General features: G+C 34.4%; 4 protein-coding genes across 7 annotated transcripts; 2 read left to right on the top strand and 2 right to left on the bottom strand.

The window, feature by feature from the left end:
• The first annotated feature begins 4,292 nt into the window (after positions 1–4,292).
• Positions 4,293–8,892, top strand: LOC109170021 (tobamovirus multiplication protein 1-like). Of its 2 annotated transcripts, XM_019318953.1 has the most exons (10): positions 4,293–4,515; positions 6,048–6,138; positions 6,228–6,280; positions 6,712–6,804; positions 6,905–7,049; positions 7,191–7,236; positions 7,365–7,428; positions 8,074–8,127; positions 8,236–8,313; positions 8,405–8,892. In XM_019318953.1, exons 1-10 carry the CDS (start codon positions 4,366–4,368, stop codon positions 8,495–8,497), a joined length of 867 nt encoding a protein of 288 aa, XP_019174498.1. In that variant the 5' UTR covers positions 4,293–4,365; the 3' UTR covers positions 8,498–8,892. The 2 variants fall into 2 exon arrangements, with proteins under 2 accessions (XP_019174498.1, XP_019174489.1); XM_019318944.1 differs by having other exon boundaries at positions 8,074–8,313.
• Positions 8,893–10,556: 1,664 nt separating this feature from the next.
• LOC109171396 (abnormal spindle-like microcephaly-associated protein homolog) lies at positions 10,557–19,460 on the top strand. Of its 3 annotated transcripts, none has more exons than XM_019320485.1 (21): positions 10,557–11,374; positions 11,780–12,248; positions 12,341–12,426; positions 12,568–12,681; positions 12,843–13,031; positions 13,158–13,223; positions 13,366–13,416; positions 14,198–14,320; positions 14,404–14,517; positions 14,725–14,832; positions 14,935–15,067; positions 15,327–15,464; positions 15,791–15,964; positions 16,043–16,638; positions 17,090–17,267; positions 17,361–17,703; positions 17,857–17,884; positions 18,132–18,321; positions 18,418–18,643; positions 18,729–18,884; positions 19,170–19,460. In XM_019320485.1, exons 1-21 carry the CDS (start codon positions 10,679–10,681, stop codon positions 19,276–19,278), a joined length of 4,287 nt encoding a protein of 1,428 aa, XP_019176030.1. In that variant the 5' UTR covers positions 10,557–10,678; the 3' UTR covers positions 19,279–19,460. The 3 variants fall into 3 exon arrangements, with proteins under 3 accessions (XP_019176030.1, XP_019176029.1, XP_019176028.1); XM_019320484.1 differs by having other exon boundaries at positions 10,558–11,374; positions 17,361–17,522; positions 17,676–17,884; XM_019320483.1 differs by having other exon boundaries at positions 10,559–11,374; positions 17,361–17,884.
• A 1,585-nt stretch (positions 19,461–21,045) lies between these two features.
• Positions 21,046–21,847, bottom strand: LOC109165117 (15.4 kDa class V heat shock protein). Its single transcript, XM_019313751.1, has 2 exons — positions 21,625–21,847; positions 21,046–21,480 (listed from the first exon to the last, which is right to left on the bottom strand). Exons 1-2 carry the CDS (start codon positions 21,770–21,772, stop codon positions 21,200–21,202), a joined length of 429 nt encoding a protein of 142 aa, XP_019169296.1. The 5' UTR covers positions 21,773–21,847; the 3' UTR covers positions 21,046–21,199.
• Positions 21,848–22,515: 668 nt separating this feature from the next.
• Positions 22,516–24,789, bottom strand: LOC109164849 (mediator of RNA polymerase II transcription subunit 21). Its single transcript, XM_019313398.1, has 4 exons — positions 24,351–24,789; positions 23,883–23,960; positions 23,088–23,139; positions 22,516–22,818 (listed from the first exon to the last, which is right to left on the bottom strand). The coding sequence occupies exons 1-4, from the start codon at positions 24,588–24,590 to the stop codon at positions 22,742–22,744; spliced, it is 447 nt and encodes a 148-aa protein (XP_019168943.1). The 5' UTR covers positions 24,591–24,789; the 3' UTR covers positions 22,516–22,741.
• Positions 24,790–25,861: the final 1,072 nt, after the last annotated feature.

Below are 25,861 nucleotides of genomic sequence, written 5' to 3'. Positions count from 1 at the left end.
TTAATGTAGTTTCTAAATATATAAATTTTGCATACTAATTTTAAACATAAAATTATAAAAATTAAATTGTAAATAACTTCAGTTAAGCCTCCGACACATAAAATGGGACGAAGAGAGTATATCTTAGAGACTTAGACAGTTAGAGATCGAGTTTTTAAGTTTTCTCAGTCAGTTGGTTGTTGTCCGGTATGAGCTCAAAGAGTGGCATAACACTTTCTCAAGTGTTTTAAGGTGTTTACATTTCTAAAGTTCGAGCCTGAAATCTTTGGTTAAGCTGTGAGTCTAAGGTGATTATATTTTTAGAGTTCGAACTTAAAATTTTTAGTTAAGTTGGAAGATACTCGTGTTGCATTGTCATTGACACTTTATGGGTGCATAGTTATAAAAATTGGCATGTGTTAAGTACGGAAATATAAAATAATTTTCCTATACCAAACGTCTTACATGTAATTCAATGATTTCATTAAAGCATGTGTTCACGTGTGCCTCCCAACTATTTATTTCGAACATTTTAAATCCCCTCATAGCTATTTATTTCCATTTGAAAAGAAGTTGACCTAAATTGGAAGGAGCACGTTTTAACGGTGACGGAGGAAACCATGTAAAGAGAAATTGATTAAAAGTACAAAGAGATAATTCCTTTATAAATACGGAGTAATTAATAGCAAACATAATTAAATAAACTTTTGAACAAAAGTTTTTACATTAACCCTTGAAGTTTAAAAAAAAAAAAATTGCATTTAATACTTTTTATGGGTTACCATTAGGTGACTTGTTGAATGGACTAAATTGAGATTCAAGTTAATGATTGATTGATCTTTTTTATTTGTTCGTTTTGAACAACAACATTAACTTTGACTGTTCTGACGCAAAATAAATAAATAAATAAATAAATAAATAAAAACATATACAAAAGACGCGTCAGTGCATATGCCTGGTTGGGCGCGAATGTGCACATTTGCAAAAGATGCGCTAGCGAGTGCGTGTATTGCACGCGCACAAAGTGAGAACTCTTCTGCCATCTCTCTTTTATTTGGGATCCACAAAAAACTTAACTTTGCAGGAGTACAAATCAATCAAAAAATTATTGCCCACATCAACAAACAACCATTTTTAAGTTTTTAATCTGACAAAAATTATCAAAAAATCATTAGTGTGGTTGCTCTTAGACCATCTGTACTCGTAAAATATTTGGACTGTGGCATTTTATTTTTGCTTTTTATTGTCTTTTTCTAAATGCCACATGGCTTCTTATGCAATTATGATAACATCATAATTACATTTCTTGCAATTGATTGTCACACTTGCATAAGAACATCCTCATTAGTATGAGATTTTTTTTCTTGTTTTTTCAGATACATGTAAGATGGAATGAAGAAAAAAAAAAATCCAAAAACTGACCCAAAAAAATAGAAAAGCATTATATCGCGTCCCCTGCTGGGCGCATCTGTCCCTCACACGCGACTTTGCCAAATATGCTTTGTTTTCTTCTCCCATCCAGTAGACCCCACAAAAGTGTTGATTTTGCATGAGAAAAAATCACCAAAAAAAAAAAAAAAAAAAAAAAAAAACGTCATCTCCCATTTTGTGTAAAAATAACATAGTTGGTTTTTCTACTTAAAAAACTGTGAAAAAACCATAAATGTAAATTCTCTAAGGCCAAATGGGCCCATTTCCTTGTTAAAATATATTAATTAATAGATAAAGAATTTTTTATTGATAAAATAATATACGTAGTAATTCTTTAGGTGATGTGAAAGTGAAACCGCTTGTGAAAAAAAGAGATAGAGAATTGCATGGGTGAAGAGTGAATAATTGTAAATTTAATGATATGACATTTTGAATGTGAGAGAAAATTACAAGGGTGTGGATAGCCTTAGAGCTATCCATTTGAATTTTCTTTATTTTTTTTTATTTTTTGATTTGGAAGAAAGGCAAGAGGTGTGAGAATCCTTCTTGTGATTTTGTTGTGTTTAGGGCACAAAAGTCTCCCTATACTTGCATTTTATGTGGGCAAATTATACTGTGCATCCGTGTACATCATGCATGGTGCACACGGATGTAAAAACGACGTCGTTTTACTTTTAAAAAAAAAATCATTTTTGATTGTCGTTAGTTACGTAAACATATGTTCATAATTTTATAATTTCACATTCTGAATGTATAGTTATGAAGTTATGGATGTGTAGTTATGCAATTTTAGATGTATAGTTATGAAGTTATGGATGTGTAGTTATGCATGTAATTCTGAATGTATAGTTATGAAGTTATAATTTCACATTCTGAATGTATAGTTATGAAATTATGGATGTGTAGTTATGCAATTCTGAATGTATAGTTATGAAATTATGGATGTGTAGTTATGCAATTCTGGATGTATAGTTATGAAGTTATGCATGCAATTCTGAATGTATAGTTATGAAGTTATGGATGTGTAGTTATGCATGCAATTCTGAATGTATAGTTATGAAATTATGGATGTGTAGTTATGCAATTCTGAACGTATAGTTATGAAGTTATGGATGTGTAGTTATACAATTCTGAATGTATAGTTATGCAGTTATGGATGTGTAGTTATGCAATTCTGAATGTATAGTTATGAAGTTAATGGATGTGTAGTTATGCAATTCTGAATGTATAGTTATGAAGTTATGGATGTGTAGTTATACAATTCTGAATGTATAATTATGAAGTTATGGATGTATAGTTCAAATTATGCACAACATAACGCCGTTAACGGCAATCGAAATTGATTTTTTTTTTTTAAGTTGAACGTCAAAACGACGCCGTTTTTGCAATCGTGTGCACCATGCATGGTGCACACGGTTGCACAGCATAACGACTCTTTTATGTGCTAATGGGGTGCGCTGAGTGTCCAAAACTAGACTTATAAAAATTATAATCTTGCTCTTAAAGTATCACCAATAGTGATTTTTGCTCACTTTTAAAAGATTTTTGTCCGTTGTTGGTGACTACCCTAGTCCTTTAGTTTTATTTTTTTGTTGTGGAATCAAATTGAATCTCAACAAACATTTTTTTTATTGGAATGCTCTTTTCTAATTATATAGAAATTTTAAAATCTTATAATTAAGAAAAATTAATTAAGAACAAGTTCCTTGTATATGGAAATCTAAGATCGTCTCCGTTCATGGCAATTTGGGATGAGGACGTCATCTTCCATGGTGTGATTGTTTGTTGTGAACAATCATGATTGTTTAGATTTAGATAAATAATTGTAAATGTTTATTGTGACAACAACATGTCTTTAAATAATCGTGGTTGTCCATTATGGATAGCCATGGTTATCCTTGGACAACAACATCATGGTTTTTTTTTTTTTTTTTTTCCTAAGTAAAAAGAAAATGTAAAAACAAAAACAAAATAGTATACGTGTTAACTTATGGCTTATGATGGTGATGTTTTATAGAAGTGAACAATTAGCATGCTTTGTTGCATGGTAATCAATAAAAAGAATGATTTTATTGAAATATTTAGTAAACAATGTAGGCAAACTTATAAAGTATGGAGAGACACATATATAATGAAATGATTTTTTTTTTTTAATTATACTTTTAGAGCAGAAGGGTCGAATAGTCACATCTATTTTCAATGACGATTCAATTCATATCTTGGATTAAAAAAAGATTTAATTGGATACATTTATTTTTAAAATTTTGTTTACTTAGTCTTTTCTCCAGGTAACTCTTCCACAATGTTGACATGAAATTTAAATAAAAATAATTTTGTTTACTTGTTAATTTATCACCATGTTGACCTTTAAACTCATTTAAACCTAGAGAGAAAAAAAAAAACAAATTCTCTCTCTTCAAACTCTTCGTATTGTTATGGTGTTATAGTGTCATTGCCTTTCTTCCCGCAGTCGCAAATAGTGAATGACCAACTTGAAACTCCCGGTGGTTAATAATTTTTCCGCTGTGAATGACTCCACTGATTTTGATGAAGCCAACGTTCATACGGTAATCAAGCAGCTCCTCCAAAAGTAACCAACAAGATAAAGAGTAGTGTAACCTTTCCGAAATATCTGGTAATCCGTTTGAGTGTAAAACTAAGTATTTGATTTACTAAAATCAGATATTAAAAAAAAGAGTTAAATTATTATTAACATCATTCATGTTAAGTTTGTCACATGGAGTCTTCAATGTAATTTACTTTTTTATGTGATTTTGTGAAAATTACTCTACCCATCCTTAGGTAAAAATAAATAAATAAATCCATATATGATAACTTTAGAAGAAAATGTTGACTGGGATTCTTTTATATATACTTCGTTTTACTAATTTTTACAAATTTGACAAGCGCAGGTAAGATAGACTGATAGAGAGTTGGGGAGAAGGTCAAAGTGCGATGGTCAGAGCGCTGCCGGATCTTATCGCCGGCGTTGTATCGCTGTCTCCGGCGAACTGGTGGGACGAGATCAATGAATCAGTTGAATGGCAAGATGGAATCTTCTATTCACTCTGCGGTGCCTTTGCACTCGTCTCCGCCGTTGCCCTTGTACGTATACACACCTCCGATATTCTGCTATATACTACTCCGTATGTATCTAAATTTATTTGGTTTGATGTGGAAACAACAATAATTTCCCCATGTTTGGAGCTTGAAGACCGTGAAGTATTAACTTCCTGGAGATGTTAGAGCTAGCCGTGGTCTGTTAGGAGTGTTTAAGAAGTTAGGGAATTGAAATAATGACAATCTACAAGTTATTTGAAGCCTGTATTTGAATATTGTTGGGTATTTGAGCTTTAGAGTTGAGTTGAATTGAAAAATCAGGTTATAAACTTATAATCATTACTGGTTATGGTGCTGAAAGCCTGAAATTATTAGGCTATTAGCTACTCTGGGATTGTTGGCAAAAAAAATTGGATTATTGGACCTTGTTGACCAATTTCCTATGTTCTTGCATTTGAATGCTGAAGTTCTAAGGGATGTAATGATGACTTGAGTTTCTCTTATCCTATTTTTAGAGGCTTTTTGTGAAAGGGAACAGTCAATGGTACTTTAACCTTGCTGCTAATTTGAGTAATTTCTTAAGATAACTTTGTAATGGCTTTCAAGTGGTTATGTTTTATATTTTTGTTAGTATTATATTGACATAGAGTAACATTTTTGTTTGGTAACATCATCTTATCACTTGCTATGGTGTCAGCACATGTTAATAATACCGTAATTGGGTTTGATAAGTTACCAATCAATCAAGAAATGTAATAGGGAGCAACTATTTCAATATCCTTTTTGCAAAACCAACAAAATGATAAGCCACCACTAAAAGCTTGAAAGTAGAGGTTTCTCCTCCTTAGTCATTAACACTAATCAGCACTACTTTAGAAATTTGATAATTATCTTTCCCTTCAATTCCTTAAATCCCTTTCATGCACTCTAATTTTGCTATCCCACTCATGGCAAACCAAATCTTAACAACCCCATAGTTACGCGAGTAGTCTAATGTTCTGTAGTTCTAGAATCTCAAATACATGCACCAATCATCTGGATATTCTTCTATTAAGCACATATTGCATTGCCTTCATGGTTGATCAAACAAATTTAAGCTATAGTATGAGAAATAGAACACGGACTTAATTAAACCATAATCCGTAATCTGAATGTAGTTGGGGACTTGGGGTAAGCTATATGGACTCTATTTCTCCATTCAGCTCTCTTTACAACTAATTCATTCCTAACCCATTGCACTAACATGTCTTTCTTAATACCTATTCAAGCAAGTTTTGATCTAAATTGTGGTCATGTACTCATGTTAGAACTGGGGTATTCATACTGGTCCCCTGTTATAACTCCTAACTGCAGATAGAAGTACGATTAGACTAGAGCTTTTCTCATTATAATAAGCTATTAATTCATGAAAAGAGACTGCCTTTGAATAGTCTATTAATGCATAAGTTATTGCAGTGTTTGACTTACAATCCCATTCATTGTGTTTAAGTTCTTGGTTTTAGTTTCCTATGAAATCTTACACAGTATTTACTTATGTATTTAGTCTTCCTGACTGAAGATTTGAGTTGACTGTGCAGATTCAATTGATAAGAATTGAACTGAGAGTGCCAGAGTTTGGCTGGACAACACAAAAGGTCTTTCATCTTATGAATTTCATTGTAAATGGAGGTAAAAAAAAAAGAGCAATAACTTTATCTGAGTCATCTGACACCTTTGTTTCTATAGCTTACTTCTATTGCGGTTCTCCTTTGTTTCAGTTCGTGCTATTGTCTTTGGATTTCACAAACAAGTGTTTCTTTTCCATCCCAAGGTATATCAATACCCCTACCCCCTAAAATAGTTAAAGTTTTAATGGCCATTGTTAGTAGGCTTCTATTTGTTACTAAGTGATTAGACATTTAGAATAATTCCGTTCCTGCAATAATCTTATTTCTTCATATTTGTAAATTATGAAAAACTGGCAAAGAAATATCCAGGTACTTTTTCTTAACTGTAAAAATAATAAAATAAATTAGTTTCTCAAATAAGATATCCTTTGCGGTAATTTTATACTCTTGAAGTATATGCCAACGTTTGCTTTTCTTCTTTTGTGATAAGGGAAAGAATCTTACATTGATGGGGTGATCTTTTCTGAAGACTGGTTCATTAGAATTGTTCAATGGCCTAAATGACAAAGCTTAGTTTGTTGCTGCCATTTCCTTCATAACTTTTTGCTGATGTTGGCTTCTGCTATTTCAATAGGTGCTTACTTTGGTAATGTTGGACCTCCCTGGGTTGCTTTTTTTCTCAACTTATACACTTCTTGCCCTATTCTGGGCAGAAATATATCGCCAGGCAAGTGAAGTCATTGATCTATGGAGTCTCTTGCAAATACACTTTCATTGTTTTTAGTATAGGTCAGTCATGCTAACTCTTCACCCTTACGAATGGGCAGGCTAGAAGTTTGCCAACTGATAAGCTCAGATTGTTTTATATTTCAATCAATGCTGGAATATACATCATACAGGGTGGTATATGGGTGTACCTTTGGATTAATGACAATAGTGCCATTGAGTTTATTGGAAAGATATTTATCGCGGGTAACTTTTATGTCCGTCTTCAGTTTTCCAACTCAATTAACTCAACGCTGGACACTTCATTTTCAAAAAAAGTGTAGGATATGGTGATTGTTACCTTTTCCAGCTTGGCCAGAATTCTTATTTTCTTTTTACTGTGTGCAGTTGTTTCATTCATAGCAGCGTTGGGTTTCTTACTTTATGGAGGAAGGTAAATGACCGTATCAGTTTCCATTGTCAGAATTGCTTTTGCTCAGTATCCTTAATTTATTGGCTTTGAATATAAGTCATTTGCTCATCTATAATTTGTTCTGTGTGTTCATTTTATGCTGACATCAGGCTGTTTTTCATGCTGAGACGCTTTCCTATTGAATCCAAAGGGAGAAGAAAGAAGCTTCACGAGGTTTGTGCATAGTTGCATTTGCCTTCTGGCTACTTTGTGAATTTTTTAATTTGAGGTTATTGTAAATGTATGTTTATGCAAATTAGAACGTTTTTAACCCGCAACCACTACCCGAGGTTGTACATTGGGTAAACCCTGCCTTCTGACCTTAGCCGACAACGGACCACAAGGAGGTAAATTAGCCTAGGTTGCCCATAGCTAACCGGCTCAAACCAAGAAGGCCAATAGGCCGCTCCCACTGGGAGTCGAACGTGGAACCTTGTGGTTAACAAGCCAACAACCTAACCAACTTGGTTCAGGTTGCCCCCAATTAGGACGTATTTCATTACTTTCAAACTTGAGACAGCTTGTTACTCATTTCTAGAGATTTAGGAATTACGATGAAATTAAGCATCCGGATAGGCTGAAGAAGAAAAGTTGAATGAGAAAGAGAGTTTAATCTGCAATACATCTTCACATATGCCATCTCCTTTCTTCTTCCTCCCCATTTTCCATCCCATGTTTACCTCGTCTTTTCTTTCTGGCTCTGTTTTATGGATCTTTGGGTTTTGGAACAAGGGGAACATTAGTACATTACACAACGTGATCTAGCTCGCTGAACTGAACTGTTTCACCTTGTGACTCGATTTATTTAAATTATTACAGGTTGGATCCGTGACAGCCATATGTTTCACCTGTTTCGTCATAAGATGTTTTGTGGTAATATTTCAATTTATCTTTTGCACTGCTATTCCTCTAGATATGTGGTTTAACTTACGGAATCCCAGCTTTAGACATGTCCTACTTCCGGTTCTCATGTCTCTGCAGGTTGTGCTGTCTGCTTTCGATTCTGATGCAACACTCGATGTATTGGACCATCCAGTTCTGAATCTGATATATTACGTGGTACGTGGTGGATTCATGTTCCATATTTTAATCTCGAATTGCTTTTGCCTCTTGTTTCTCACCATACTCGTTCCTTCATGACTACACACAGCTAGTGGAGATTCTTCCTTCGGCTCTCGTTCTCTACATCCTGCGTAAACTGCCCCCGAAACGAGTATCTGCACAGTACCACCCCATCTGTTAGCTGCATTTTTACGGTCCTCAGAGGGAAGTATTATTTGTTTTCCCATGGTTGTGGCGTTTGAAGTTAGATCAGGAACGAGAACCCCGGTGGGAGCTTGTTTTTCTCGAACATGTGAAGCTTAAGCTACTATTAACGCGTATTTTTCTCGTTTCTCTGTGGCGTGGAATATGAGCTGCGTGTGTGTGTGTTAGCATTTTGGAATTTCAGTTGTTCATCAAGATTCAAGCTAATGCCCGTAGAATCATTGCTGTAATGTTCATATAGGATGGTGTGGGCTTTCTTTTGCCTCTTGTAGTTGTACACTCTCAGTGTAACTTGATGAACTTGGCTGCCTGCTGAAAGACTGACTTTGCAATTGTTCATGTTTCTCCCAAGTGCAAAAACTCATTCTGTCATCATCTCATATATGTGCTAAAAAAGGTGTCGTGCCAAGTACGTTGTGACTTTTTTTTTTTTGAAAGTAAAGTACGTTGTGACTTGATGACATTACAGTTGTTTTTTATAATGAAAGTGTTGTAAATCAGGATATAAATGGCAAGACTATACAATAGGCCTGGGCCTCTCTAATCCGTCATGCAGCCGTCTGTGAAAAAGTCTTGTCATTCATGAAGTTAAGCAAGAGGTTGGAGTTATTATATTTACAAAAATGTCATTATATTTTTATTGAATGTTTTTAATTCTATACTTTCTCAATCTACTAAAAAAACACATAGAGTTAATAACGGTTCCACTGAGGCTCGAACTCACAATCTTCCAAATGGAAGTCCAACTTGGATACCATTGGACCATATAGTCCTGGTCATTACATTTTTATTTAAAATAGACTTGTATAGAAACAATGTCATCATTTTTATTAAAATTGATATGAGCTTATATACAAATAATGCCCTTTTAGTCAAAGAGACACATGTTTATTTTAAAACGATGGAGTAACCCGTCATTAATTTTTGGAGAGTTTTTTTTGTGGGGTCATAGCTAAGTTGGAAGGGAGAAAAATAGGAGGGAGAACTGGAGAAGTGATGAGGTCAGGAGAAGAAGAAGAAGAAAAAAAAAAAAAAAAATCCTTTGCTTGGTGCGGGTTTGGACCCCCGTTAATTTTGTTTTGTTTGTTTTTTTTTTTTTTTGTTTTTTTTGTTTTATTTTTGTTTTTGTTTTTTTAGACTTCTCTTTCTTTTCTCTTCTCCTTCCTATTTATCTCCCTTCCAGCTCAGTCATGACCCACAAAAAATCTTTGCTTGGTGCGAGTTTGGTTCACCAGGTGCCCCTGGTTAATTTTTTGTTTTTGTTTTATTATTATTTTTCCTTTAATTTCTACATACACTTTTTCTTCCATTCTCACTCTTACTTTGTCGGAAAATTTTGAGCAAAAAAACTCCACTATTGGGATTGTTCGTTTTGTTGGTTGTTGGTAATAATTAATATAAAAATTCAAATGTTTATACGCAATAAAGATATGTGAAAGTAATATAGAAATTTATATTGTATATATATATGTGTGTGTGTGTGTGTATATATATATATATATATATATATATATATATATATATATATATTTCAAAAAGTGTGGAATAAAATACAAATGAATAGCAATGAATTTATTCAAAAAGTGTGAGGAATTAATTTTTCATCAAAATAAAATTTTCATCAATCAAAATAAGTAAAATATGTAATTTTCAAGAAAAAAAATGCTTCTACAACCAGTTCAATCTAGATAAATATTTTCATGTAAACCATATATATCATATATTGATATACTTTTTCCACAATAAAATATTTTTTCACGTAAACTCAACTATATAATATAAATATATACACACACAAATTAATTTGGTTAAGTAACACTTTCAAACAGGAATTAATTAATTAAATTATATTGATTCGATCACTTATCCGATTTTTCACTCAATTTTGAACATCCTATGCCCTATCAACGGCTCTAATGATATAATTACATAGTTTTAGTGGGTCAACTGTTTAAATTACAAAGTATAAGGGTTAAAAAGAAAAGAGAAGAGGATCCGAGGACATTTTGAAATTATAGACTCACTTTACTATACTACAGTAAAAAAACCGCCAAAATCCGGATTCAAATTTGAACCGGATCTCCGCCGTTCATCATTCCCATTTTCGGACATCGATTCCCAAAAATCTCTCTCCGAAATCGCAGATTCACATGCGGAAATGGACGGAAAGAGGCAATCGCAAAATCTGTTCCCTCCGTCGCCGTCGCCGTCGTCTTCGGCATCTTCACTTCTGAGGGAAGCTTCGGCTTTCAAAACCCCAAGACCGCCATTACGGAGCTTCAACTTCCAGTCTTCTCCTCAGTTCTTCACGGCCTCGAAAGCCACCCCCGCGTCCTCCGCTCGCGGGCGCCGCGTGCTGAAGAGCTCAGCCGCGAAGAGTAAAGCGGCGCGGAAGCTGAAGGCCTTCGAGCTCGAACAGTCGAAGTCAGCTCGGAAGGCTTTGACCAGCAAGGAGAAGTCCGTGAAGTCGTTGGGGAAGTCGCTGGCCGTTTGGCTGAATTTCCTGTTTGAGAATCCTAGGTCTTGCGGCTGTGATGTGTCGAGGTTCACCGGAGGGTTTGAGCGTTCTGGTGATGGTGAGGTCGGGGTTGTGGTTAGTGGGAAGAGGGAGAGCAGCTCGGGATGTAGGGTTGGTGTTGGTGAACCGTGGAGGGATCCGAAGAGGCCGAGGAACGTGTCCTGGAGGGGTACGGGGAATGAAGAAACAGGAGCGTTTCCGGATTCGATGTTCTCGGGGTTGAAAGCTTCGTTGCTTGACGTTTGCAGCTTTGATGATTTGAAGGAAAGAATGAGGAATTACTTGAGCTCGAGAAGCTGTAAGGAGATATTCACTACCATGACTCAAGTAGCAAAGGTTTGCCATTTTTTTTATTTTAATTTTTTTTTCCTGTTAATTGCGTAAGGATGATATCCTAAGTTATAATTTAGCATCAATTAGTGAACTTCAATGACTAATTTTGCAATCGCCTATTGCTTTCCATGCACGTTCTGTGAGTCGTTGATTAATATGTGGTGAATGTCTGAGGCTCTGAGCTGAACTTAGAGTAGGTTAGTTACTTGTAGAAGAATGATTTCCGGGAAATTAACTGACATGGTAATCTGTCTCATTAGAGTGGTGCATTCCTGCTAAATTTTGTCTAAGACACATGAGTAAGTTCATATTGTTCATATAGTGAGTTAGAATTGCAATCAGTTGTGTTATTCTTGAGATTGAATATAAATCATTAGCTTTTTATGTCTGAATGTGCCAATGTTTCAGAATATTGATGAAGGGCGATTGAAAATGAGAGTGCATTGTCCCATGGTTACTGATGTTGGAATGAAGGAGAAAGCACTGAAAACTCTCATGTGTTATAATCCCATTTGGCTTCGGATTGGATTGTACATAATTTTAGGTGGTGACTCCTTGTTGCCAAATGGAGATGTCAATTCTGAGCAGGAAATTGCATTCTTGAAGATGGTGATCGAGAAACAGTTTTTCTCACATGTTGGTTTAGCAAAAACATATGCTTATAACAAGTTGGTTGAGGGTTTATTCAGGCCTGGTTACTATGAGAAGTTGGGGAATGTCATCTTAAAAAGATTTTTGTTGCTTGTTCTTGTACTTGATAGAGCTAAATGTCAAAGCAGTCTTCCTTGTAAATATGGTATTGATGGATTAGATGGGGGATCCCCTCTGCTATTCTCTTTGCAATCGCATGTTAAATCTAGCAATCAACTGATCAATGGTAATTTCTGAATTGGTCTTTATACTTTGTATTCTTCTTTTGCAGTTTGTTTCCAATAATATTTATTGATTTTTATTTCTGGAAAAAATTAGAGTTCTTATCTTCGGATGTGATGCATGGCGAGGGTAACCTTCTTGCACATCTAGTCATAATTGGATTTAAAGCAAATTATCAACAGGTAAGCCACTTCCGTATGCTGCTGAGTTGGTTGGTCTTATATTATGGGTTTTTAGTATTATATCAGTTTGGAAAATGTATTGGTTGAGACGTGGGAATTGTTTTCTGATCAGATTGGGGATATACTTTTCTAATGGTGCAGAATCCTTTGGTTGAGTATCAATTTAAGGTGGATGATATATTTGAAGATCTTCAAGATGGTGTACGACTTTGCAGAGCTGTTCAGCTCTTGCAGCATGATCCATCTATCTTAATGGTCAGCTTAATTTTGTACATTCTGTTCCCTTCGCTTTCGTTCTTGCTTTTAAAATTTCAGTTTTGTTGTCATTGATATGACCAACAATCATTATGGCTTTGGCAATTGAAACTTTTGTTGGTAGTGCATTGCTCATTCTTGATTTCTTGGTTTCTGATCAGAAAATGGTGGTTCCATCAGACACCCGCAAAAAGTGTTTGATTAACTGTGGTGCAGTGCTGCAATATGTGAAGCAGGCTGGTGTACCATTACTAGATGAAGATGGAACTACTATTATGGCAGAAGATGTTGTTAATGGAGATAAGGAGCTCATCCTTTCCCTGCTATGGAACATGTTTGTGCACTTGCAGGTGTTTTGTTTTGTTTTTTGTCTTAATGTTTTCATAATCTTTTAAATAATGAATTTATTACCACCTGGAATGGAATTTACTGTAGTTTTACCATATCTTTTACCAACTCTGTCATCTAATGTGCAGTTGCCACTTCTAATCAACAAGACACTCATGGCTGAGGAAATTTGTAAAATACAAGGAGTTCCATGGGTAGGTGTTAGTTGGATTTTTTTTTTCAAAGTAATAAATTTGCAATATTTGTTCATGTCAAATTGTTTCAGATTTTACAAGATGTTACTTATGTACATACATGCATGTATGTATATCATATTGATTCCCTGTTGCTTTGTAGAAATACTCAAAGGGTCACACTCACTTGGATATGCTTCTGGGATGGATCCAGGTAACATTGATAGCAAATCTAATCTGCAGTTATGCTTTTCTTAATCTATCAATCTTGTTATTTTCACAGCCTGTTTAGTGTGTGCTAGTTTTCTTTTCATTTTTAATATATTTACTTTAAAAATCATATTTTTGTATGCTACTTTCAAGATGTATGTCAAAGCTGTTAAGCACAAAAGAAATTCAACTTTTGCACAATGAGTATATTTCATTCTCTTCACTTTTCCGAATATTCAGAGCAAGTTTATCTCATGCTTTCTCCAAGGAAATTGGTTTGAGTCTTTGAGAAAGCATTAAGTTACTCCTTCATTATTCAAGGAAAAAAAAGCTTTTTAAAGTATTAATTACAAAAGTGAGCTGAGAAAATTTTGATGAAGAATAATTGGATAGTGATAGGGGTTCTCATGGCTGTTCATTGTCTGATCTCTAGTGTTAGAAATGGATTATGTGGTTTTTTATGGACCGGTTTCTTTACTACATGTTTCATTACTTCTTTGTATTAGTTCTTCTTTGATCCCATTTTGTCTATAAATACATTTTGTATTGAACCATACATGTGTGTTTCTCTTGCTATCAAATGGCAAATGCATACCCAAACTTGCTGCTACCATAAAATATCTGCATTGGAGTTGCAGCATGTAGCCTAATTCTTGATTTCTTTCAACCACACATGAACTAAGGTTGTAGAGAATAAGAAGTTGAATGTCTTGCATTGGTGCATATGCTTTCTTATTGATTCATGTACTTGTACATTCTAAACTTTACAAATCTGATTGTTTTAGGCAATTTGCGAGAGTTATGATCTTAAGGTTGAGACTTTTTCTTCGTTGGTTGATGGAAAAGCTATGTGGTGCTTGCTTGATTTTTACTTCAGGAAGGAACTTCACTGTTCTTGTTCATTTAAGGTTTTGCAGTCTCTTTCCTTTGTTATATTACTTTCTATTGCTATTGTGATGCATGTTATTCATCCTGCCTTATAATATTACAGGGATTTGATCAAACAGAAGAAGTTTCCATAGTATCTGCAATTGATTATACAGATGCAGTACACAATTTCATCTTATCCCAAAAGCTGCCATCCTTGTTGGGAAAGTTTCCAGAGGTAAGAATGTATTAGAACAATTTAGCTAGTATAAATCATGGCCTTATAAACCCATATGTTATCTCTTATTTTATCAATGTGGGGCTCTTAACAGTGACCATTATACTGCTTGTGTCTTCTTTGTTTCAGTTGCAATTGTAATTGGCACTTGGTTATCAGCATTATCCTTTTTTCCTAAGCTTGTGCATATAAGCATATATGATGCAGGTTTTACAAGTCAGTGACATACTGGAAAGTAATGGTGCTTGCAATGATCGCAGTGTGGTTATACTGTTGGTGTTCCTGTCATTTCAACTGCTTGTTAAAAGAAACACGGTAGTGTTCATAATACTTTCTTTATTAGATAATGTTTAGAATATGTTAGTCCAAATTTTAGAAAATCACTTCAATGTTATTTTCTTATTCACTTTTTGCCAGGACCATTTGAACTTTCATAAATTGTTGGGTTTTAATTGTCAAAGTCCTGAAAGGAGACGGTTAAGCAAAGATCAATGGTTTATGAATTCTGAAGCAGACCTGAAGCAAGAAGAAAGAATTCACTCTTCTGAAGGTTCATGTTTGTTTACATTTCTGGTCATTCATGTTAGCCATGACAATTTGTTTGCTTGGCATATTGTGCATGAGACTGAAAAAAACATTGTTTCCATGAACATTATATTTTATGGTTCTTTTTCACTTTTTGAGCAGAAAGCTTCAGATTTTCAAATAGCAATATCATTTTCCTACTTCTACCCTGTCAATATTCTCTCTAAATCAACATCTTTCATTTCTAATTTCTGAACTTCTTTTAACCTTGCCTTTGATAAAAGATGCTACAAGAAATTTCAAGGCAATAATGTCCTGGTGGCAAGAGATGGCTCAACGAAATAATAAATGCGGTCTGGAGCAAGTAAATCTGACACAAGAAGAGTTTTTGACTTGTAAAGGAGTTGGAGGCCCTGAAAGAGGTATGTCTCTTTTAATGTTTGTTGTTTATTTTGAAAATATATCCTTTCAACTTATTCTCAATCATGTGATTGGGAGTATTGTTGTATTGAAGCCATAAAATCCCTGTCCACTTGTTCGTTGATAGAATATGTAAAGTGAATCTAATGATATAAAGGAACAATAGAAGATGGACAAGTCTGAAGTATGCTTCTACTTCTAATGTCTAATTGCTTCAGAATATTGTGGACTTTCATTATTCTCTTATCATCTTGCATGATTTATATGTTTGAAATTAGTCACTTTTTCGTGGACTATTATCTGAAAGATATTTTTGTTATTGATTCAGAAAATGCTGCAAAAATAATTCAGTCTCATTTCAGACGGTCAGTTGAACAACGTAGATATATGAGGATCAAGTACACTGCCTCTTACTTGCAAGCTGTAATACGAGCTTGGTTGACGAGGAAGAAATCATTAATCGAGATGCCCAATCAAAGGGAAGCTCAGGGATCTTTGAATTGTATGTGCTATTGTATTTTATGTGTCTCTTATCTTGTAATTCATATTGATTGTTTCTCTAATAGTCTAATCTTATCAGTTGAGTCGGAGAATGGGAAGAATCATTTGGCAAATTTCGGCAAATATGCAGACCTTGAGGTTGATGGCCAAGATATTATGAAGTTGAAAAAATCTGTAGAAACCCAACATCTGGGTGGAAGTAAAGCAATTCAAGATTTGTCTACATCTCATCTTATCAATGCTGCCATTGTCACTCAGAAGTACATCCGCGGAAGGATAGCTCGGTCTATGTTTGCAAACATGGTTGCTCAGGTAGATAAATCTTTAGAATTGTCCAAAGAAAATGAGGCAAAGGATTGTCGAATGAAAGCAGCATTATCCATACAGCGTTCTTGGAAAGCATACAGAAACCGAAAGTTGTTTCTTCAGACTAGGCACTCTGCAGCAATTCAAATTCAAAGTCACTATCGTGGTTGGTTGATGAGGAAGGTGTTCATTAATCAGAAGCAAACAATAATACAAGTCCAGAGTATCTTCCGTTCCATGAGATGTATGAGGGATTTTAAGCGTTACAGATGTGAAGTTATGTCAGCGATAACTGTTCAGGCATATGTTCGTCAATGGATTGCTTGCAGAGATTTTAATAGGTGTAGATGTCTTATTATTAAGATTCAGGTAACTATTGACCCTATATCAGCTGCATATGCAGCATGGTAGACACAATTCTCTATCATCCTTGACTATTAGGATTTAGGAACAGCCAAAAAAAAGATTTCAGGTTTGCATTTTTCAGACTCTTTTATCTATTAAGAGGATTACAATATGGTGCATCATTTTCTTTTAAAAAATTTATTAATTCTAAGTAGCTACTCTCCAAGTGTAGTTAATCTTATTATAGATTTGTACTATAGTACATTATGAGAATGTCCTCATGTATACATGTATAATTGAAGCCATTTTCATACTGTAATTTGGTGGCAATACCTACAGATTATGCCTCACATGTTCGATTAGGTACATAGATGCTGATGCTATGAAAACCTACCTTCTCTAGGCAAGTTGTGTGCTTGAATGAAGTACATTGCTCAAAGAATTTGACTTTCAATGTTGTATATTATTCATCCAGAGTCATTGCCGTGGGTGGATAAGAAGGAAAGAATTTTCACTACAGAAGGCAGCGGCTGTCAGAATTCAAAGCGCAGTCCGTTGCATGATATATTGGAAGGCATTCCTTTCCCAAAAGCATGCTGCTACTGAAATGCAACGGCTTGTCAGAGGAGAGATCGCTAGAAAGAGGCTTCTAGGTAGTTTCTGGTTCTCTTGATATAGAAAGGCTTGCCTTCCCAGTTAAATTTTTAGCATTACTGTAACTAACATTTTTACTTGTTGCATTGCAGGTTCATCATGCTATTGCAGGACTTCAAATAGCAGTTCGAAAACCTCTGAGTTGAGAATATTTCTGCAATCAGTGGTAAAGATACAAAGGTGGTGGAGAGCTGTTTTGTTACATAGACAACAAAGTGAAAAATCAGCAGTTTTTATCCAATCACATTTTCGAGGATGGATTACCAGGAAGAGGGTTTCAAGGGAAAGACACGGGGAAAAATCAGCAGTTTTTATCCAATCACATTTTCGAGGTTGGATTGCAAGGAAGAGGTCAAGGGAAATACACATGGAAAAATCAGCAGTTGTTATCCAATCATATTTTCGAGGATGGATTGCCAGGAAGAGGGTTTCAAGGCAAAGACACAGGGAAAAATCAGCAGTTTTTATCCAAGCACATTTTCGAGGATGGATTGCAAGGGAGAGGTCAAGGGAAATACACATGGAAAAATCAGCAGTTGTTATCCAATCATATTTTCGAGGATGGATTGCCAGGAAGAGGGTTTCAAGGGAAAGACACAGGATTGTTGTGATCCAAGTTAGTATGCCTCTTTATTGATATTCATTCCCAGGATAATGTTAATCGTTTGCCAACTGATATAGTTTACTGAAACAGTTCCTTTATAATCATCTATAAATGCTCTTCAGATTGCTGCTACCATGAATAAGATGAAAAATTCTAAACTCTTTCCACCAACTTGAAAATTATGTCATAGTAAAATTTCTCCAACTTTTCATCTTGCACATGTGGATGTTCACATTTTCTTTCTTGTTTTTGAATGCAGTCATATATGAAAGCTTACCTCGCGAGGAAAGACCTAAAAGGGCAGCTTCTTGATTTGCGTTTGAGACTGCAAAAATCTGCAGCAAATGTTAATGATGGTATGCGTCTAATTAACAGACTTCTTGCTGCATTATCAGAACTTCTGAATACAAAAAGTGTAAGTGGCATCCTCCACACTTGTGCAACTTTAGGTGAGTTTATATACTGTCAAGTAAATTGCTACTATGCTATGCTGGTTTCTTTAAATGTCTGTAAAGTTGTAATTTTTTTCTGTTGGCATTGCCTAGACATGGCCACACATTACTCACAGAAGTGTTGTGAAGAACTTGTTGCCGCGGGAGCCATTGATATTCTGCTAAAGCTGATCCGCTCTGTCAGCCGTAGCATTCCTGATCAGGAAGTCCTGAAGCATGCACTTTCGATCCTTAGAAACCTCACTCGACATCCGCATTTGACTGAAGTCCTCAGCAAATCTAGTGGATCTGTAGAAATTATTTTGTGGGAGTTATTAAGGTTTGTTAAAGTAACTTCTAATGATGTTTTTTTAATTCCTAATTATCAAAGGTTAGAATGTTTATGGTGTCTGAATTTTGGTCAGAAACAAAGAGGAGGGGTATTTCATTGCTGCTGAGGTTTTGAAGAAACTGTTTCTGCACCACAAAGGCATTGAAGCTGCCCACAAGTTACCTGCTCTTGTAAAGAGACTACACAATCATGTGGAAGAGCTCTCAAGGAAGGCAAAAAATGATAAAAGGTCTGATTTTCAAGTTTCAAAAACCTTTTCTTTATGATTTTTATTTTCAAGTTTCAAAAATTTTGATATAAATTTATTTTGCAAAATAATAAAATAAAATTGGCCAACGTTTTGTCATATTTTGATGAACATGACATGTCATTTTTAATATCTCCTTTAACATGTTATTTTAGACACCACGAAATAAAACACCGATCAAGAAACAAATCTTTCTTTCTTTTTATTATTATTATTTTTACGATAAGTTAAGATGGTGGACATTAGAAGTTGGAAAAACATGTGCAGGACTACTCAAGGTGTTGCAATGAGAGAACAGGTTGAGAGAAGATTAAGAGAGGCTGTAGAGCTCTTAGAGTTGATCAAAACATCCAACCAAATGAATGTTTTCTTTTAGCTTAGAGATGGAGTGTATTTGTGTATTATAATCTAAGATCATTTCCGATGCTAATTTTGCAGTTTGTTGGGGTTGGGTTGTTGTCCCCCCTGTGCAGCTGTGATATACATATACAGCTACCCTACATTGTATTATTATATTCACCAGTCACGTGAATGTAGTTGAAAGGTTGAGATTTTTTCTGAAAACAAGGTTGAGATTTTCAATCTTTAATTTTTATTGATTGATTTTGGTTCGGATTATTGCCTTTTTTGGACCGACCAATCCATTGGGGCAAGTGGGCAAGTGCCTCACTTTGATATGACTTGACATATTGCTGCCGCCTTTCTAATAATTTTATCAACTTGTCTGTATAAAGTTATGAATTTTCGCATGTTGTTGATGTTTATTTGATGAGATTTTTTGTTGGTTTTTAGGAAGTGAAGTAGGAGAGAGAAAATAAAACAAAAAAAAAAAGGAGGGTAAAAGTTGATTTTTATGTGTATAAAAATTGTTTCTTTATATGAGAAGTTATGAGTTTGAGTTTTAAGATTTAATATAGGGAAAATGGCACTTTTTCCCCCTGAATTATATACTTATAGCACGTTTTCCCCCTTAATTATTTATGTGGCTCTTTTTCCCTCTAAAATGTTAAATGGACATATTTACCCTTAAAATAAAGATTTAAAATAAATATTTCATTTATTTTTCTTCCCCAACAAATTATTATTATAATTTGGTTCAAACCAAGCAGATATTATAGGCAACCAAACCAAAATATTCCAATTACAATTTAGAATCAAAGTACGATATTTAGAGTTTATTAAAATCGCAAATCGAAATGGCCGGTTCATGTTCCGAACTGAAAAAATAAAATACATTTATTGTTGAATTTAGACTATTTTAAAATAAAAAATAAAATAAAATTTAAAATAAAGACGGTTCAAAATCACGAACCGGATCCGGAACCACCGGTTCACGGTTCATGATCCAGTTTTTTTGGTTCATAAATTTAATAAATTGAAATCTAAATATTGGATTCTAGATCTGAATCATAACCGAAAACTTTTAATTCGATTGCTATAGTGTCCAGTTCAGTTCGAACCAAACCGTGGTCATTGCTACATATACACAATAATTTGTTGAAGAAGTAAAATAAATAAAATGTTTACTTTAAGGGTAGAAATGTCAATTTAATATATCAAGGGGAAAAACCACCACTTTTAAAATAATTGAGGGGGCTAATGTGCTTACATAAATAATTGAGGGGAAAAAAGTGCTATAAGTATATAACTTAGGGGGAAAAAGTGTCATTTTCCCTTTAATATATGCTCTTTTATTTGCCTTTTCTCTCTTCTCGTGGGCCCTATTAAAAACCATCACTTACAAGAAAAAAAAACTCAATTTAACCATAGATTTTTTTCATATGCAAAAATCTTCTAAAAATTACTATTGAAGATGCTCTAATTAACCATAAATTGTTGAGGTTAACTTGACATTAAAAAATATATACGATCGAGTTTAAATATTTATTTGATTTATTTAAATTTAAAATTCAATTGATTTTTTTTTTTATATTCATGTAGTACTCAAGATTAACTACTCATTCTGTCTAATTTTGTATTTAATCCAGTTAACGAGACTTGATTGAATTTATTTTTAATTTAATTTTTCATAATATTAAATTTAATATTATTAGTATACAAAATTTATATATTTAGAAATTACACTTAAAATATTAGTAAACACAAAAAATAAGTAAAAAAATTAAAAAATTAATTTGATAAATAAATAATAAATATATTCTTAATTTAACAAAGTCACCAAACAAAAGCTATACATTGCTCTTAGGAGGAGCTTTAAAAAAAAAAAAAATGAAAACCAAATACAAAATAATCATATGATTCTTTGCCATTCAATAAACCATAATAAATTTGATGAGTCAAGCAGCACTTGCACCAAAACTCACCCTATCCAAAATCTCTGTAGGGTTAATGAGGAGGACTCCCCTCCTCCTCACAAAGGATCTCGGAACTGTCACAGTCAACACTCCGTCCCGGTACCCGGCGGAGATCCCGTCCACGTCAACCATTCCCGGCAGCCGGAACTTTCTCATGAAGCTTCTCGTCGCCGGCATTGATTCATCGTCGTTCCCCCCCTCAGTTCTTATTATCAGATACCTTGAATCTTCAACCTCCACCCTTATTTTCTCTTTCTCCACTCCTGCGCCAATAAAACTCATAATATAATCCACCAATTAAGCCACCCTTTAATTTGCTAATACACTAAAGAACAGTGAAATTAAAACAAAACCAAAATGGGATTCAGGAGAATTATTATTGGCATATATATAAGTGATTACTATACCTGGAAGATCAGCAGAGTAGATGTGAGATTCTGGGGTCTCTCTCCAATGAACATGGTTTTCAGGGAGGAAATGATGGGGAGAGAGGAGATGATAGTTGAAGAAAGAATGCCATGAAGATGGATCATGGAAGCCTGCAGGGAACTCCATCTTCTTCTTCTTGGTGATGAAAGATGGTGGGAAGAGATTTTAGTAATGGTTGGTTGAAGAAACAGATACTTTGCTCCCTTTTATAAGCCATGGTTAAAGGCATGTGGCTGCTAGTGGTCCAAGTTGCCTTCAGAATATAAAATTATGATGATTGGCTACCCAAGAGTAAAGATATTTTGGTCGGGGAAGTACATGAGTAAAGATATTTTGTTCGGGAAGTACATGTCCATTTGAAGCTCAAGTTGAATATATATATATACATGAATATAGATATTTTGTTTGGGAAAGTACAATGTCCATTTGAAGCTCAAGTTGAATATACATATTGAGAGAGGGGTTCATAATCATATGCGAACTGACCTTACCATGCGTACCCGCGAATTATTGAAGAATTGCACCGTATCGAATACGATTGCACGGCAAAGATTCTTAGTATAAACTTGTTCTAAACTCATAAACATGATTCATTGAGTCCTACCTTTCTACTTCCACTTTTTACTTTATTTTTAAAAAAAGAAATCACATTTTTGATTGTTTGATTATCCTTCAGTTATTCCTTGGGTTATTGGAAAAAAAAAATTAAGAATTGCATGTGAAATTCTAAAGAAAAAAAAAATCCCAAGCAAAATGAACAGAAGATCAATCTAAAGAGACCAAATTGACAACATTTAAAACAATTGAGAAGTTGAACCAAATTGACAATATTTAAAAATTAATAATAATACACTAAATTACATATCGAGTAACAATTAAAGAACTAAATATTATCAAGTTGCTAAATATTGTTTATGGGATATTACAGTGCCCAGAATAGTTTTATCTGTGCAGTTAGTGCCCAAAAAAAAAAAATCTTGATGTATATAGAAAGGAATATAAATCAGAAACAGGGCATTCTGCTTTCATTCCAGAATTTGAATTCAGACCTCATGCAGTTCACAGATATTTGATTATACCCATTACCCACATTCTTCAATCTGGTTTTTTCAAGTTCAAGCAATTATCTGATGCTTGGTTGAACAACTCTTGAACCTGCTTCAGCTCCTTTTCTGGTACAAATATTATCCAAAATATCAGTCAGAATAAGTAAAAATCATTCCACCAACCACCTCAGAGTTTGTAATACTAGATGATATGCAGTAAAAGTATGTGAATACCAAACAGTAGGACAACAAACTGAATTACAAAAAAAACAAAAAAAACACAGGGCTTAATTATAATTATGTTGATAAACTACATCAAAATAGATCCATAATGCAAAAATATAATATATACATAAGGCCCTCTAGAATGCCAAGTAGGAGTCATCAGTCTGTACCTGCAGCTTCGAGCTGCTTTTGAAGTTCTTGGCCTATTGCATCATTCTCAGCCTGCAAAGCACATATCCATAAGCATTGCTTTTTACATAAAGTCAACAAATTTCTTATGGGATAACAAAGAAGCTAAAATCCCATTAGGTGCTAATAAATGCCTTACTTTAAAAGTAGAATGCCTAGAGAGTAATGGTGTTTAGTTGATGTGAAAAAGTCATAGAGGATGGTAAGAAATGAGGTAAAGGGAACCTTCCCCCATTACGTAAAAGTGGAGAAGGTCATTACCCCTCTGTCAAATTTTGGTTTCTGTCCTATATTAAGCAGGAATAAGGCAGTATAACTGATGCAGGACGAATTTGAAGAGACGCATGGTTTTGCAGATACATGCATGAAAATGTTTTCTACAATTCCAAGTATTGATTTCTGGCTCTTTTCCCTAACAAGCACCTTATGGTCATTAATTTAGATGCATTTATTCTCAAGCACTTTTGAACTACCAGAACCTATTTATAGGGTCTTTGTCCGTTGTTCATGGGGGAGATGATATGAAATATTCAATGTTTTGAGTTATTCTATTTCTTTGAGAATTAAATATTCAATGTTTTGAGTTATTCTATTTCTTTGAGAATTTTCTCTTGTCACATGTTGACATTCCCGTTCCCTTATCCGACATCAATAACTCCACTTATAATAAGTAAAGGAGTGAATAACAAAGTATACTCTACTTGAAGAACATAAATTTTTAATCTGCCTCCTCCCTCATAGAAAAATACAATATGAAGATTTCATTGACCACATACCTGAAGTTCTGCAATTCTTTTCAATTGAGCTTCTTCACCCCCTTCAGATAATGGAAGTGCAGCAACCAATATATCAAACTGCATGTAAAACAACTTATGACTATGATTAACTTCTTAGACAGTGATTATTTTGAGTCCTTTTCCAACTATGTAAAAACATGATCAAATCAGTTCTGCCTGGTAAAATCTCCCAATGCAGTTAATATAATGCATAGAGGTTAACCAAAATAAAAAATGCTTGCTTTGAAAGTAATAGAACACATTACTTAACTTCTTTTCCTTTTCCCCAATTACACTACGTAATGAACTAGTTCATTGAAACTAAGATCTACCCAATGCGTTACCTAAACCCTAAACCTCAGCTACTCATTACATAACTTTTCCTCTAATTTTCTCAAAAGAGGGAATATTTGTAAACCGGTAAACACCAAATCATCATTTAATCGAACATCCAAAACGGTTTTTTACCTGTTTAGCAGCTTTGACAAGTTCAGCACCCATGAGCTTGGATTGCTCCACGGCATTAACCGTTGCAGCCGCCGCCGCCGCAGCCGCAGCCTCTTCCGCAGGCTTAGCGGCGGCGGGAGGTTCCGGATAATTAGGCGATAATCGAACCGGAGAAGCGTCCCTCTGAAGCGTTCCAAAGGTATTGAAAGCAAGAGCTGCGGTTGTGTTCACTTGTTCTTGTAACTGCGATATTATGTCCATCTTCAGGATTTTGAACCTGTAACGAGAAACATAAAATGGAAGAAAGAGTCGCTTTTGTTCTGGATTGCTCCTGAATTTGATTTTCGGGTCCAAATTAGGGCTAGGGATTTGGGAATAAATTGGGATCGTGTACGTTGGAAACTGAAGAAGAGTAAAATATACAGAGTAAATGGTAAAGGTTTTTCTAATGAGCCTTTGCTGTGATTAGTATTAAGACTCTTTGTATTTAACTCACTCCCTATCCTAGTCTCATTATGACTCACTATCCTAGTCTTAATTTCTTTATATATATATATATATATATATATATATATATAGTCTGTACCATTGTTAAATATCACATTTTCAATACAATTAATTCAGTTCTCATCCTACTATCCCGTGCGTATGGAGTAAATCATGTTTTGTTAATAGTTCTCAAAGAGCAAATACCAATTTTGGTCCCACGAGTATTAGCAAAATGACAGTTTTGGTTCACGTGTTTAATTCATATCAATTTTCATCCACGACTATTGTTTTAGTACCAATTTTCATCAACGACTATTGTTTTAGTGTCAAAATTCATCACGCCGATAATTCATTCGTTTAAGACATTCTGAAATCTACAAATTTTAAGTGTATTTTTGTCATTTTCAACTTAAGATCCCAATTTGAGCATGAATAATGAGATTTAAACTCTAAGATCGATCCCAATTCGCAGTTCTCCTCCTCATCTTACCTTAATTTGAGTAGGAGATTGTGAATTGAGATCAATTTTAGCGCTTAAATCCCTTTATTCATGCTCAAATTGGGACCTTAATTTGAAAAGGACGAAAATACCCTCAATAATTTCATTTTTTGGCATATTTAAACGGAGGGGTGACCGGTGTGATGAATTTTGACACTAAAACAATAGTTGTGGATGAAAATTGATACTAAAACCATAGTCATGGATGAAAATTGGTAGAAATTAAACATGTGGATCAAAAGTGTCATTTTGCTAATACTTGTGGGATCAAAATTAGTATTTGCTCTTCTCAAAAGGAAGAGAAAGCGTTTGTAACAATCGAACTTGTGACTTTTAAGTACGAGACTCATGTTCTTGTGTAATAGTTCTCAAAAGGAAGAGAGAACGTTTGTAATCGAACTTGTGACTTTTAAGTACGAGAATTCTTGTAAAACGTTTGTGCTTAGTAGGTTGAGAAAGTAGTTATGAACTGATAGTGCATTGTAACGGAGTCAGTAGTGATAGTGCATTGTAACAGAGTCAGTAGTACTCAACAAAACGAGAA

The sequence above is a fragment of the Ipomoea nil genome, unplaced genomic scaffold (genome assembly GCF_001879475.1).
Source record: "Ipomoea nil cultivar Tokyo-kokei standard unplaced genomic scaffold, Asagao_1.1 scaffold0317, whole genome shotgun sequence".
Classification (NCBI taxonomy): Eukaryota; Viridiplantae; Streptophyta; class Magnoliopsida; order Solanales; family Convolvulaceae; genus Ipomoea; species Ipomoea nil.
Note: the sequence above shows the minus strand (reverse complement) of the source record. Positions and strands in the feature narration are given on the sequence as shown.